This window comes from Sphaeramia orbicularis, chromosome 13 (genome assembly GCF_902148855.1).
Source record: "Sphaeramia orbicularis chromosome 13, fSphaOr1.1, whole genome shotgun sequence".
Classification (NCBI taxonomy): domain Eukaryota; kingdom Metazoa; phylum Chordata; class Actinopteri; order Kurtiformes; family Apogonidae; genus Sphaeramia; species Sphaeramia orbicularis.
The window spans coordinates 15,383,621-15,398,672 of record NC_043969.1 but is presented as its reverse complement, the minus strand read 5'-3'; the positions used below and the strand labels follow the sequence as shown (position 1 = coordinate 15,398,672).

Sequence of the window (15,052 nt, the reverse complement as noted above, 5' to 3'; positions counted from 1 at the left end):
ACTGAGGTGTCAAAGGTTAGCTAATGCTAAATGCTAACTTACTGTTTTATAAACTTTAAACGAGCTGCCAAAAAAAAAAAAAATTTGAGAAATATAAATATTTTACTTGATAAACTTAAACTGCACAAGTGTAACTCAGCAGGTGAGAAAACTCCTACAGACCTGTCAAAGCCAGAGCCAGAGACCACCAGATAATTTATTAGAGCAGTGGTTCTCAAACTTTTTACAGTGGAGTACCCCCTGAAGTATACTTTTTTAGCCAAATACCCCCAATTCTCGCTTCAGCATTATTGATTGAAACAAATTAGGCAAAATTTGTTCCTTTGTCAAAGATGTCTGTTAATATTTTCAAAACTTTGTAAACAAATAACATTTATTTATCTGTAATGTATCAAAAATATAAATATATATATATATATTTAAGTAAATTTTGTGTGCAAAAAATAAACTGAAAACTGCCCTCTTTCATTGATAAGAAAAATTAATAAATTGATCATTAATTAATAATTAATTTTTCAGCAACTTAGCAACTCAAATAAATTCATTTTGAATAATATAAAACAGAAATGTTCTTAAAATGTAACCAAAGCTTAAACAAGATGATTGACAGTAAAACTATTATATGAATGTATTTATTGTGTTTTAGATTTCAGCGTTAATTACCTCTGCCAGGAGGTTATTGTGATCACTTTGCTTTGTGTGTTTGCGTGTTTGTTTGTTTGTAAGCAAGATAACTCAAAAAATTATGGACGGATTTTCATGAAATTTTCAGTAAATGTTGATATTGGCACAAGGAAGAAATTATTAAATTTTGGTGGTAAATTTTTTTTCTCTCTTACTAAGAGCTCTATCAGTTTGCACACACGATCCTCAGTGTGGCCTCATAGAAAGTATGAATTGACTTAAATTTTTTAGTGGAGCAAGTCATACTGGAGGAATGAAGGAAAACTGTTAAGGAGACACAGTTAACTATGATGTATCACCTCCAAGCTTCAGCAGCATCTACCCTCCCCAGCATCATTAATGTGATGAAGAATTCCTCTTAAAATGCACTGTGTCCCAGCATGGAAAACAAAATTCTTGGAAACACACACAAATATTTATAGCAGATTGAAAAGATGAATCCAGAGAGCTGTTATATTTATTTTTACATAATAAATCTGTTTTAGGAGTTTAATATTTCTATTGAACTGGGGCTCTAACACGACTGCCTTGAACATAGGCTTCATCGTTTAATCTCTCTCCCTGTCTTTCCTGGTCATGTTAAGACTACACGCAGAAGACAGATGTAGTTTGGTAATACCCTTTAGATAAATATTTATCTCTGAAATCAGACAAATGAGCCACACTCCAGTGTCAAGAGAGATGTAAGCTGCTGACGACAGGAGGTGATACTTTTTGTTTGGAAGAGGTAGAAATGGTCTGACATCTTTCTGTGACTGCCAGGTGTGAGACTTTTCACTCGAGGTACACACTTCCTCTTTCCTCGGGGTCTACTGTCTTTTACATTTAAACACAGCTTAAATCAGTGAAAGCTCTCACTGTATATGGCACATGAGAAACAAAGGGGGGGTAGTCTTTACGAGCCCGCTTTGCGTCTGTGTTTGGATGTGAAATAAGCAGGTATGAGTGGTATTATAATGGTTTGGATTTGGTTTCAGGTCTGCTGGAACTTGCACTGTCTGGACGAGTATTTAAAAACCTGCCCAGAGATCATGTCTGGTGTGGATCATCAACCCAGTTAGAGCGAGGGAGGTGGAACAGGAGAAGAACCACCTGGGTAACCTCAGCCTGCCCTCTGTAAAGAACACCAGCGATAGGTCCAACACCATGAATGGCTCTAATGAGTCTAATTAAAGCTCTACAGCTCATTCTATGTTAGCATCTGAACAGTCAATGTGCACATTTTGTTTCCTGTGACATAGAAAGCATGTATGTTTTTTGTTTGTTTTTTTTTTATATCAGGTTTACTATAAGTACTAGCCTTCTTTACACCTTTTGTCATTAACCCATAAAGATCCAAACATCTACTGGTGACCAAAAGCATCTGCTGATCTAAACTGTTTAATACCTGTTGATCCACTCATTCTATCAATCCATGTCAATAATTGGTGTAAAATACAGTTTGTCATCTTTTCAGGGTCATCAGATATGACCCATTTGGACGTTCAGAGTCTCTGTAGTGAATGTGGAAACACCATCATCTTCACCAGTAAAACCCATGGAGTCGGATCAATGACAGTGGATGGAGACACTTGTTTTATGTTCAATTAATGATATGTTTTGTTGAAAAAGTCACTTTTTGTTCAATTTCAGCTGTTTCTGATATAACAATCAACTTTAATCTGAGGTTTTATAAACATCTACATGGTCAGTAAATTAAATGTGAGGAAAATACCTGATTTTCACTGAAAAAATGCAAATGACAGAGGATATTGTTATAATAAATGGTGAGAAATCTCTTAAGAAAGGTTAAAAATAGAGAAAAAATCATTTGGAAACTGCCATAAAAGTAGCACTGGGTTAAATGAGGCAAAAAAAAACAACAAAAAAAACCCTTCAATATCTACTTTTTATTTATCTTTTACTTTTTATAATTCAGTTATTGATATCTTTGCTGAAAAAGTAACTTTGTCTTGAGTTTTCTCTGTTAAAATGTAGTAACCTTTGAATTTATTCTGAGTTTTTATGAACATCTAAATTAAGAATGGGCAATTAAATATAAGAAAATACATGATTTACAATGAGAACTGCAAAATACAGAGGATAATGTTATAATAAATTATGATAAATCACTTCAGTAAAGGTTAAATAGAGAGAAAAAATAATTTGGGAACTGCCACAAAAGTAGCACTGGGTCTTTATGGGTTAATATTAATTTCTAAAGGCTTATATATAGTATGTGCTTGTTACACGTTTAGAAAAATGTGTGCAGTTACTGTTAACACACAGGCTGTCATGTAAAAACACATTAAAAAAAACAACTAAAATCACTCTGGTCCACTGAACCTGTATTTTCTCCTTTATGCAGGAGACCTGTGCACCGGAGCCAAACAGCTGTGCTGTGTGGGGCAGCGGGCCACGGTGCTGTATGTTTTCTATCTACAGTGGAATTTATATGAGCCTGGGGTTACAAGCACATGAATGGGCCCCAGTGTGCTGGTTCTGTTCTGACGTCACCTCATCAGCGTGCATGGGACACACTCGTTAAAGTGGGACACACCATGGTTTGCATGTATTTCAAAGGAAACCAAAGCCACTTTGAAGGATCAGAGTGTGGTGATGTGGAACAATGGGCAGATTTGTTTGACCGGTCTGATGCCGCTCGTGCCACTTGGAATCGAAGACTACTGCAGAATCATCAATTCACAAAAACACATCTGTGTCTATCAATCAAGATGTCTCCTATTGTAAAGCAATCCCCCCCGAATTGTCACATTACACTGGTCTACGAGTAAAACGCCTCCAGAATGAAAGGAGTGAAACTACACCCAGTTTGAGTCACTAAAAAAGAAAAATCCAGTCAAACTGCTGGTCTGGTTGGCTGTCGTTTCCAAGATCCAGTCTGGAGTCAAAATGTGAAACTTAGAGAATTAATGAGAGAACAGGTTTAACTAAAAAGGAAGGTTTGTTTCAGAGCAACCAGATCGACTTAAAAACACTAGTGGCTTTTCCTTTTGACATCTGTGCAAAACTTTGCCAATATTTGCTAAGTGTCACAAAAATAGAAGTGTGTAATGTCAGTTCTTCCCTTAAATCACAAATACGATGATTTATTTATTATCGTGAGATGACATGAGAAGTCATTCCACATGGTGACCAACATAAATATCATGTTGATTTACAGATATATTCATTTTTATTATACATTACCCCTCTATCCTGTACTAAATTAAAAAATGATTGAGTTTCCTGGTGTGTCCACACATACATAGTTGATATGTGTTATTATCTTCTGGTACTGTTCTTACCATTGTTGGTATGTAATTATAATATAAGTTAACTGTTACCTGTGGTAACACCACCAGGAATATACGTTGTTTATATTTTTTACACACATTTTGGTTATATAATGTAAATACTGTCGAATGAGTTTATTCTAATTGGGTATAGGCCTATTTTGTTCATTATTCTGACTTGAAGTCTAAGGACAGGAGTGAGTATTTAAAACGTTATTAGATGAAGTTATTTGATAATGAGAATGGGGGTGGGATTAAATAAGTTTTTCTTCTTCCCACTCCTTTTCGAGTGTAAATGAATGATTTTTGAAATTTTGGACTTGCATGGATTCTGTAAATGCTTGAAATAAACAAATAAATGAATGAAAGATTGTGCGATGTTTCTTTTAAAACTCTTCTTTGCTTGTTGCAGCATCTGTCAACATCCGTTTTTTTTTTTTTTTTTTTTTTTTTTAACTCACATGACTAGTTGCAGAAAAAGGTCTTTCCATTGCAGTTTTGCGTGATATCCCAATTTTGTTATGCCTGAAAAACCACCTCTTGCCAGCACAAAAACTTTTCAGTGAAAAATGAGAGTTTTGGCAAAATTGTCGTTTTTCCCATTAGGCTCATTTTTATGTGTAAGTTATATTCGTGCAAATTGAGGATCAATGGAAAAGTATCTGTCTAGTGGAAGATTTATAAAACTCTTGAATAAATGTACATAAACCAAGATATATAAATGTAATAACACTTTACCATATGCATTGAAAACATCAGCTAACCTGCACTTCTGTCATTTGTTTTCCAATTCATCTTATTAAAGTATATAAAATTTGGCACATTTTATGTCTGAGGCAGAAAATTTTTATAAAAAAAATGTCGACTAGTATTATCAGTCATCTTGTATTGCAGCGATATTAGTCCACTAGAGCAAAGCAGTGTTATAGCAGCATGAAAAGGGCCTCAGCAGACAAGCAAAAAAAAAAAAAAGTTCGAAATAATATTCAACAGAATGTTTTCATCTATTAAAGCAGTAACAACACACACAATTATGAAATCTTTGTTCACATATATTTCATAACATTTGAAGTACATTAAGTACATTTTAGAAATAGAAGCTACAGTTTATAAAACCTTTCCAGCAGAAATCATTGATGGGCCAGCATCAGCCTTTTTTTTTCCTCTAGCAGACAGGTTTATTTTCTATATAAAAAAGAATTAAAAAAAACAAAAAAAAAAAAAACGACAACAAAAAAATATCGCTACATTACTTTGTCCTGCGCTACCTTTAAATCCCCATGAAAGCACCAGCTGTCTGCATCTCGTCTTTTATAAAATATAAATTATTGAAAAATATTCAAATGTTTGTGAACTAAATACAATAAAAATGATCTCATAACAAAAATACAGAGACACTATAAAATATACAAAAAAAACAACATCTAAAACAATAACGTTTTCCTTCTGGATCCATTCTGAGATATGCATATGCCACAAACTATTGGTATCAATACACCTGCCTAACGAAGGCTCATTAATACATAAAACCTGCAGTAGATTGTAAATTGTGACATTTGACAATAATCTATTTTCCTGACAAAATTATTTTAAAATATAACATTTATGGTAACAGAATGTTTACTTACACATTAATCTTATGAAGCCAACCATAAGAACATCATGACCTTGTGCTGAAAATGTTTTCTTTTTTTTCCTCCATGGCATTAATAACATTACATGTATGTTTAAAAATTGGTAAAGCTCTTTCTTACACACAACATTGACATCAGAAAGCCAAAAAAAACCCCCAAAAAAACAGTGTTTGGAAACTTGAATCACACATTTAAGAATTAAAGTACAGTGAGGCTTAATACTAACTGATCTGTTGAAGATCGTATTCTCTGCTTTGGATGGAAACGTGGATGAGAGTTTGTGAGTCAGTACTAGATAATGATGTACAAGCTTGAAACCAATTAAACACTGAACAGTTACAGTATCACTTTTCAGCGGGAACCCAGACACACAAAGGCATTTTTCTCATCCTAACGCTGTGTGCTTTACAAAATATGAACAAAACTAAAAACACAAAGTCAACTTCTTCCAAACATATGAGAAATGTCTGCTCCTTATCTTCCAGTCGTAGTGGAAGACACACAAAGCACCCTGGTCAAAGACCTCACATGGGCTTTGGTTATTATTCCTGCTTTGTGTCTTGCTTATTTGTGTAATCTGGGTCTCAATAAAGCTTTATGAAATACAATCTGTACAAACAGACATCTCAAAAGCTATTTTCATCTATATGGGTAACATTCAGCCACTGTAAACAATAACATTATATTCTAAGATGATATTCAACTTTGGCATTTCCCATAAGGCCAGTGTACAGTCATTATTCCCACTGTTGGGATGATGCTGCTGCCAATTTGTTTAATACTAACCAGTGAATCTTTATCTGTGTATTCTGAGCAAATTCCACAACTCTACTCGATGTGGAATGGTAGATGGATTGCTTACTATGAAGTCGATATCGTCTTGTCCATAGATAAGTAACATACGGACAAAATTAAATGCTAATGTTTGTGACAATGTTTCAGCCGAAAGCCGCATTCCGCTTTGACGATCATCCTCAGCATACAACCCATGCAATCCAACCTTCCGAGCAATGCCAACTTGCATCGTTTCTGTCGTTCTTTATCAGACCTCATCACCATTCCACAGCTCTCTTTGAGTCGCTCCATCTCTCCCCTTCACAGCCTCTCCTTCTCTCTAGTCAACATTTTTCCTCTGCCAGTCTCTCTTCCATAAACTGTACCTTCACAATATACTGCAAACCACTTAACGACCAAAAATGTACTGCATTTAATACATATTCAACATTCTTAGGATTTCTTTAATCACTCCTCATCCTGTGATTTTATTGTACAGATAAAAGACTAAACATTTCAAAAGCAAGACTAACATGGACAGTGAACTGACAAATTATACATCTAATCTGCATATTAAACAACTTTTACCAAAGACTCCTGAATTTCCCCACATAGATTGTCTACAGTTTGCTAATACTGATGGTATATGCAAAAATGCATAAGTTTCAGTCATAATACGTGTCTCTAACAAGATGACAAACATGTACACGACGGTGAAAAAGTCAGTTTCAAACGCAACGGCTACTTTCAGTTGTCTATCAGACACTCTTGCTATGAGTAATCTCATTCGGTCCTCAAACCCTACCAGCACAGGGCCAGTGCCTATAGTGTTGTCTGATAACAAATCAGCACATTTCAGTTAAAGGCTTTGACGAACCTGAACTGTTAAACTTGGCTTCTGGGGTTTGGTTCCACTGCGATACCTTCATTGACAACATATGCACGATAACTAAATTACACTTTCCAATATATGCCTGGTAGGTGGGTGTTCTCAACATCAATAATATGATACTGGCACAAGCATATGATCATCGAACAACAGATTATAAGAGACACTTTTTTTGGTCCAAGCTGAAAACACTCTCCTTGTCAAACAGAAAAATGGAGCATATACTGTATGCAAATATGACATTATACTTCAGTCCCACTTATACACTTTGGCAACCGTTCTTAGTGGAAACTTTCCGTCTGCTCTCTGCTACTTTAAATGAAATGACATGAATTATTTGAATTTTCTCTCGCGCTTTTCTACACTTTTTGTCTCCACCCTCATGTTTCATCACTGTGCTACTCAGGCAAAAACAGAACCCGACCTCTACTCGATACTGCTCCATCTGCCTTGAGCTGCAAAATAATACCGGTATACTGTATATCACACATACACTCGCTCACACGCACGTGTACACACATCTCAAATGCAACAGGGTTATGCATACACACTTTTGGCTTGTGCCTTCTTTTAAAACAAGGTCTGAGAGACAAGAGCTCAAAGAGGACAAAGACCACAGTTAGTCATTAAAAACATTTTGGTCCCCAAAAAAACAGTTTAACAACTTTATCAAACAGTTAAGACCACTTTATGAGCCCCAGTCCACGTGGCTCCTTAACTTTTGTCTTCACTTCCTTTTAAAACTCTGATTTCACTCATCCGTGTCTGGCTTTACGTCCAACATTGCATGCAGCTCCTCCGGGGTGTACCCCAGCAGGCTTTTTAAGTCACAGACAAAACGGTAGACGTAGCGTTTTCCCGATGTCTTGTGGATAATATTCTTGTCGTAGTAATAGCGTAAGCCACGGCTAAGCTTCTCATAGTTCATCTTGGGCTTGTTTTTCCTCTTTCCCCACCTTCGAGCAACCTAAACACAACAGAGAATAAACATGTGGTCATGCAATCAGAAACCATAATAATGTTATGATATTTTAAGCAATTTAGCCCATTCAACAATTTCAAAATGCCATAATTGAATCTAATTGGAAGTGATTTATGAATTGAATTAAAATTTTGAAAATTATAAATCAGTGAATGAACTGAGCATAACTTTCCCCAGTGTTTTTTTTTTTGTTTTTTTTTTCAATATAGTGACATGAAACCAGAAAACTCAACCCAACAGCAATCATTTTCTTTGGGTTTTTTTTTTTTTTTGTTTTTTTTCCCTTCTGCAAAATAAGAAGACATCTTCATCTGGCTAACTACTTAGGACCTCCCAGTATGTGTACCAGTGACCAGTAGGGTCGTGACCTCTCACCTCATCAGGGTCGGAGAGCTTGAATTCCCAGCCGTCGCCTGTCCAGCTGATGAAGGACTGGCAAGACTTGTCGGTCAGCAGCTCCAGAAGAAACTGCCACAGCTGGATGGGGCCGCTGCCTGCAGAACAGAAGGTGTAGCAAATAATGAGCATTTTATGAAAACAAAGTCTGCTTTTATGGCAAAATGTTCTACCTTCAGATTTCAGTCTCAAGATATGGAACATGCTTGAATATGCACACTTGAGTGTTTCAAAATATTTGTATACACACGAAAATGCACTGCATCTATAGTGTATTTGTGCTAGATTAACAGTTGTACAGTGAAGAAGTGCAGAATATACTGTAAATATTCTAGAAAACTTCAACAAGTACAGTTTAGGTCAATGGTAGACATATATTTCAAAGTGTATACTTAAGCTATGTCTGAAAGCATTGAATACACATGCTAATTATTCAGTTATGGCTGAAGATGGACAAAGTAAACCTTCTAATCTGGGTCAGTCTCAAGCACAGCACTGGAACCAAATGTCCCACTAAATACAACAGGCACATTCATCTTGTATTCCCTTGTCTGCCAGTTGCCCTGTGCACTATGTGAATCTAGAGTCTGTGTCTGTATGAGTTCCATACTGATGAAATCACTAGTTTAAAATAAGAGCGGCTGCCTCCAGACTTTAGCAGCACATTTTTTGGGACTTGAATACAGTCTGTGTGTGTTAAGGGAGAGCAAAAGTTAGAGGTTGCTAAGTAATAATAGATTACAACTTTCAAGAGTGAAGAAATAAATACGAGTCTTAAAACTAAACTTTTATGTTATTACATCATGTGGAAAAAGGAGGGAAAGCAGAACAAAGAAAACTAAAAGCCTGGTTTTGTCTGAACTAGATTCAATGTAGTACACTTTGATCTTGTGGTTTCTCTGCATACTAACCCACCCACTTTTGAAGCTCGCATGTTGAAATCACACCTGCCTATGCAGCGCACCGCCTCAGCAAAACTGAAGCTCGGCAAAAGTCACTTCTCTCGAGTACCTCAGAAAACCAAATGTACCCTTATACAACACAAACAAAAGCTTTCAGGGAAATAAGCGTGTGGGTTGCACACTTGAAACGACATCTCTGAGCCCTATTTACTCTTAGCAGGATTGGAGAAGGTGCATGACAACAGGCAATTCGACTTTGGAAAATAAATGGCTCTGCAACACTGGATCTCTTTCAGACAAGGAGCTTTGACGTGCATTCCAAATGTCTGCTACTGTAACAGCGAGCCCACATAAGGGTGATACAGTGTGCATTTACCAGCCCGCTGCACTCTCATGCCAGAATGTAGGCGACCCCTTTTTAAAAAAAAAAAAAAAAAAAAAAAGTTTCCAAAAATATTTTACAAGCCTCCATGCACAATGGGCCTCATTGAAAAACCATACAGTGTGGCAAAAGGGCGGGTGGGATTGGGGGCTTGCGTTCATAGTAGTGTTAAGGATCTGACCCATGCACGCTATACGAGTCTTGAGCATATGCAGCTATAGCAGAAACATCTGGGTGTTGACTGAGCCTGAGACTAATGATGATGTTCAATGATGTTTTGATCAGCTAATATGATGTCAAATGTGTTTTATAAGTTACTAGAGCAGAAGTCTACAACTCATTTTCTTTCAGGGGCCACATTCAGTCCAATTTGATCTCAACTGGGCCGGACCAGTAAAATAATAGCATAATAACCTATAAATAATGACAACTCCAGATTTGTCTGTGTTTTAGTGCAAAAAAACCCAAAATTAAATTATGAAAATACTTACTTTTATAAACTATGCAAACACAAAAGATGTAAATAACCTGAAAAAAATGAAATTTCTTAAGAAAAATAAGTGCAATTTGAACAATATTACACCTCAACTTATCACATAAACATGTGCATTATGGATTGGATCTACAAAGACACTAAACACTTAGTAACAGGCAGAAAATTGTTAAAACTGTGCAGAATTTTCTTTAGACTTTTCAGGTTATTTATATTTGTTCAGGTTATGCACATTTTATTTTTACAGGGTAGTTTGGAAATTTAAATATTGTCATAATTTACTATTATTTTTTGCACTAAACAAAGACAAAAATTTGAAGTTGTCATTATTTACAGGCATAGTGTAATATTTTTTTCACATCAAACAGAGAAAAAAATATGGAGTCATTATTTTTTGCAGGTTATTATTATTTTACTTGAGGTCATATTGAACCTGAACTAAAATGAGTTCAACAGCCTTGACTGTGGAATTTTTGCTATTTGCTAAATTCATCCCACGGGCCGGATTGGAACTTTTGGCGGGCCACGTTTGGTCCCCGGGCCGCATGTTTGAGACCCCTGTACTGGAGTATAAGTAATAAATTAAAACTCAGAGGTATTTCAAGTATGTTTTTGTAAGGAGAAGGCAGTAAATTCTTGGTGGTAACTTAATAAACCCTTTAGACAGTAAAGAATCTAATTTGTAACTGATTAATTTTTGCAATTCAACTACCTTCGCAGTTCATTCAGGATATGCCACCGAACAATAAATAGACGTCTGACTGCATTAGTATGTTTGTGAGAATAAGAGCGTTGCATGAGTGAGAAAGCAAAGTGTCATGATAACAGAGTGAAAATGAACCTTATTGGAGTGTTTTCTGTGTGAGTGTAGACAGAGGTGTAAATGGAGAATTGTCACAGGAAGCCACAGAGTTGACAACTGGAGGCTCACTTATCTCTCTGCTGCCTTATCAGCTCCCTGTCCTCGCTACAAGTGTCACCTGTCACCCCCTGACTGGGACAGGAAACCAAGCAGAGTACGCCGTCGAGCTGCCGTAAACATCGATTTGGAATTTTTTTTTTTTAAATTTTTTACTTAATATTTTTTTTCCTGTTGTTCATCAAATAATACACATAGACCCGCACACGTACAGCCTCTTTACTCTGCCTTTAATGACAGCTTGAACCACCGTAGGCTTCTAACATTTCCTTCTTCAGAAAAATTAAAGTGTTATAGCCTTAACTTTTTTCTTTTTGTGTAAAATCTCAGCAAAAGCCCATTCCTGTCATTGAGGATACATTAGTACGCATTAGGCTGAAAACGCTTTCAAACACCAGAGCTTTAGAGTTGTCTGTAATGTCATAATAACTGATACATGACAAATAAAGATTTAAGCCTGTCGGGGCTGCATATGGACTATTTGTGAGGCTAAATGCTTTTCGTGCTGGAAAAAGCTGGATATTTCCTCAAGGTGGCCATTCTAATTTTAGTTAAAAGATTCATACATGTTACAAACATACAGCACATTATTTCAAATCTTGCTAGCGCTTGACTTTATCAGCCTATACAGGGTGAAAAATTACCCTCAGTTCCACATTTGATCATTTTTGGAATTTTCTTTTATGGATGTTGGTTGGTAGGGGATTGGTGGATATTTGTCCGAATTTACATAGCCAGGTTTTAATGCATGACCTTTGATTGGATTTAAATCCCACTGCTACTTTGCGCAAACCAGTTTTACTTGGATTTTAACGTGGGTTAACTTGAGTATCAACTTGGATTGTGCAATTTGCCCCTGCTCACTCATGCATGAAAACCTGAGTCTGTAAATTTAGACAAATATCCACCAATCCCCTACCTACCGACATCCATAAAAGAAAATTCCAAAAATTATCAAATGCAAAACTGGGGGTAATTCTTCAGAATGTATAGGTTTTTTTTGTTTTTTTTTTTGATACACCCTGTATATCATGCTTTCTTATTTTATTGCATTTGTTGTACTTTGCAGTATCATTAAGTCTGGATGAATGCTCTGCTGTTCTGTAAGTATCTTTTCAAGTAAAAACCGTACATATGACCACTTAAACTGGAGCAGACCAACTCTGGGACAGGCCGTTCAGATCTGATGTATGCATTGTTGGTGACATTGAAAAAAAATCTGCTTGGATTTCCCCTTTTTCCAACACTGGCAATCTTGCAGCCTTGTGACTATAATTTACACAAGAGTGAAAAAGTCCCAAAGTCTTTTGCTTTAAGAGGCAGTTCTATGTCTACACTGTTCAAACTTTCTTTATTATCTAGTTTGTCCACAACTATGCACTATATGACGTGAGGGTTCCAGAACCATGGTTTATTTTCTTATGCCCTGCAGTATTTGCCATAAATTACTGCATTTCTCAAAGTTAATGTTGTATTTAATATTATGGGCAGTTTACACGATGCCAGAAACGTCTCAGGTATTTATATCAGTTGCGTAGGTTTGGTGTAGCTCTGCGTTAACATTCACATCCTGGTAAACTGGTAAAAGTAGTAACAGGGGATGTTTAGTTTTTTTCCTCTGTGTACCTTTTCAGACCAAAAAAAGCGAAGACAGATGCTGAAATAGTGTGTTTGTTTTAGAAGATTTTGCAAATATCTCCGCATCTTTTTGAACTAGAAGAACACACGAAAACCAACTCTTTGAATATGTTCGAATGAGAAGAAGCCTCATGAGATGAGCAGATAATTTTACTCTGCTGTCATGTGCAAAGGCAGGCATAATTTCTGTGTTTTACCAGTGTTGCTAGGGCGACCTGGAAAAATAGGTTGAGATGCGGGCTGCAGATAACAAGGAGGTAGATGAGAAGTAAAGACAGAACAAAAGAGTGAGAGAGAGAGAGAGAGAGAGAGAGAAGGTAAAAGCAAATCTATTTTGTTTCCTGTAATGTGCATAACTTGGGTTGCCTGGGTAAAAAAGTGTTTTCTCTTTTTGGGTTCTAAAAATGATGCATTAACGCACCCCCACTGAGGACTTCAACAAAGTGTGCTACGGCTGCATTGAACTGTACTCTTTTACATGTGTTCCTTATGTCAATATTAAACTTACACAAAACCTACACACTGGTTTCTCACCTATTACAAAATTATACACATCCACCACTACAATTTCACAACTTAATGGAGCATTGATGTGTTAGATTAAAAAATGTTAAATTACAAGTTAATGCAATCATGCAACGATTGTTAAGATATTGGGTTATGCAATTTCTAAAACATGTTTGGTGATGTATTTTGGATGTATTATTGGTAATAATGTAAGAAAAAATGATAGATATTTGTTTAAAATACAATTAGTAGCATGTAAAAAGGCTGATTAGAACCACCTACAATTAACGACTGGATACTAACTGTGAATGGAATATTTGAGATGGAGATTCGGACCCATAGATTGAGGACTCAAGAAGAACAGTGTCATGATAAATGGAAGAAATGGACAATTTTCCTTTCAACCTCACATTACTAAAAATAATGGTTAGTCACAAAGGTTTATTATGGTCAGTGTATCCGAAATGTCCCTTATGTTTGTTTTGTAATGTACAGAAATCAAACAATAAAAACAAAGTAATTAAAAAAATAAAAATTAAAAAAAATTACAAGTCAATCCTTAAGCTTTTTGCTCTTTTACTATAATGTAGAATCAGCCCAGTACCTGCTTATGTTAGACCTGACAATGAATCTGATCCACAACAGCAGATGCAAAAAATAAGAAAATGTGTCAGTCTTCTACAAGAAGCCAGTTTTATTTAGCAAATAAAGAAATCTCTGATGCCTGCAATCTAGGTACCCTGTGCATTTTTTTATTATGACATTTAAAAACAGTCATAGCCACCGTTTTACATTTACACCTCTAATTAACCCCTGGACATCTTACCTGTGTATCCTGCTAGCGCTGCTGCTGGAATGACGGGTTTGTCCTTGCTGAGGTCTGAACGCTCCCTCACATAGTCTTTGAAGGTACCCTTGGGTTTGTGGCCATGCAAAGCCGTGGGGTAGTCTTCTGAGTCAAAACTGTCGTAAGATGGTACTCGCTGCAGGCTGCTGAATGAAGACTGGCTGCTCCATGACTGGGTCAGTCGGTCACAACTTTCAAAGCTTTCGATGCTTTCAAAGGAGTCCTGACCACCGAGTTTACCTGAGAGGAAAGAGGGGGCAATGGTAAAATACAAATGATAACAGTTCAAAGATAATTCACAAAGTAGATATGTTTTTACTGTTATACGTGGATGCACAGTTACGAAAAATGTTAACTTTTCTCTAATATTTAACATGAAATACATTAATAACAGCACCTTTTAGTATTTGAGTACACTTCCTTGCACTGAACTACTTGTACCGTTCTATACGCCGCAGCATCTCTTTTTTTCTTACACCTCATTTCACTTGTACAACTGGATTTGATTTTAAATGGAAGAAATCACACAAATTGCCTCGCTATTTTTGGCCTTGGAAAGATAAGAGGAGTCTTTCAATGGTGAGTCATTAACAAATGACAGATAATACAGCTCCTCGATTGATGCTGAAATCTTCAACAGCTAAAATTGAAGCCACATGTGGATATCAGTTGCGCTACAGAATACTTTCCCACACTGGGACAACACAATGCAACGCTCACAAGCTTGGTA

The 15,052-nt window shown here is 36.3% G+C and overlaps 1 protein-coding gene across 3 annotated transcripts in view; it reads right to left on the bottom strand.

Annotated features, from left to right (window-relative positions):
• Nucleotides 1–4,993: 4,993 nt before the first annotated feature.
• ets1 (v-ets avian erythroblastosis virus E26 oncogene homolog 1) overlaps nucleotides 4,994–15,052 on the bottom strand; it is a 44,331-nt gene continuing 34,272 nt past the window's right edge. For all 3 annotated transcript variants that reach the window (XM_030152633.1, XM_030152632.1, XM_030152634.1), the window contains 3 exons: nucleotides 14,302–14,562; nucleotides 8,614–8,732; nucleotides 4,994–8,223 (listed from right to left, as the gene is read on the bottom strand). In XM_030152633.1, the coding sequence (XP_030008493.1) occupies nucleotides 8,008–8,223; nucleotides 8,614–8,732; nucleotides 14,302–14,562 (596 nt within the window). In that variant the 3' untranslated portion in view covers nucleotides 4,994–8,007. The remainder of the gene's footprint in view (nucleotides 8,224–8,613; nucleotides 8,733–14,301; nucleotides 14,563–15,052) is intronic.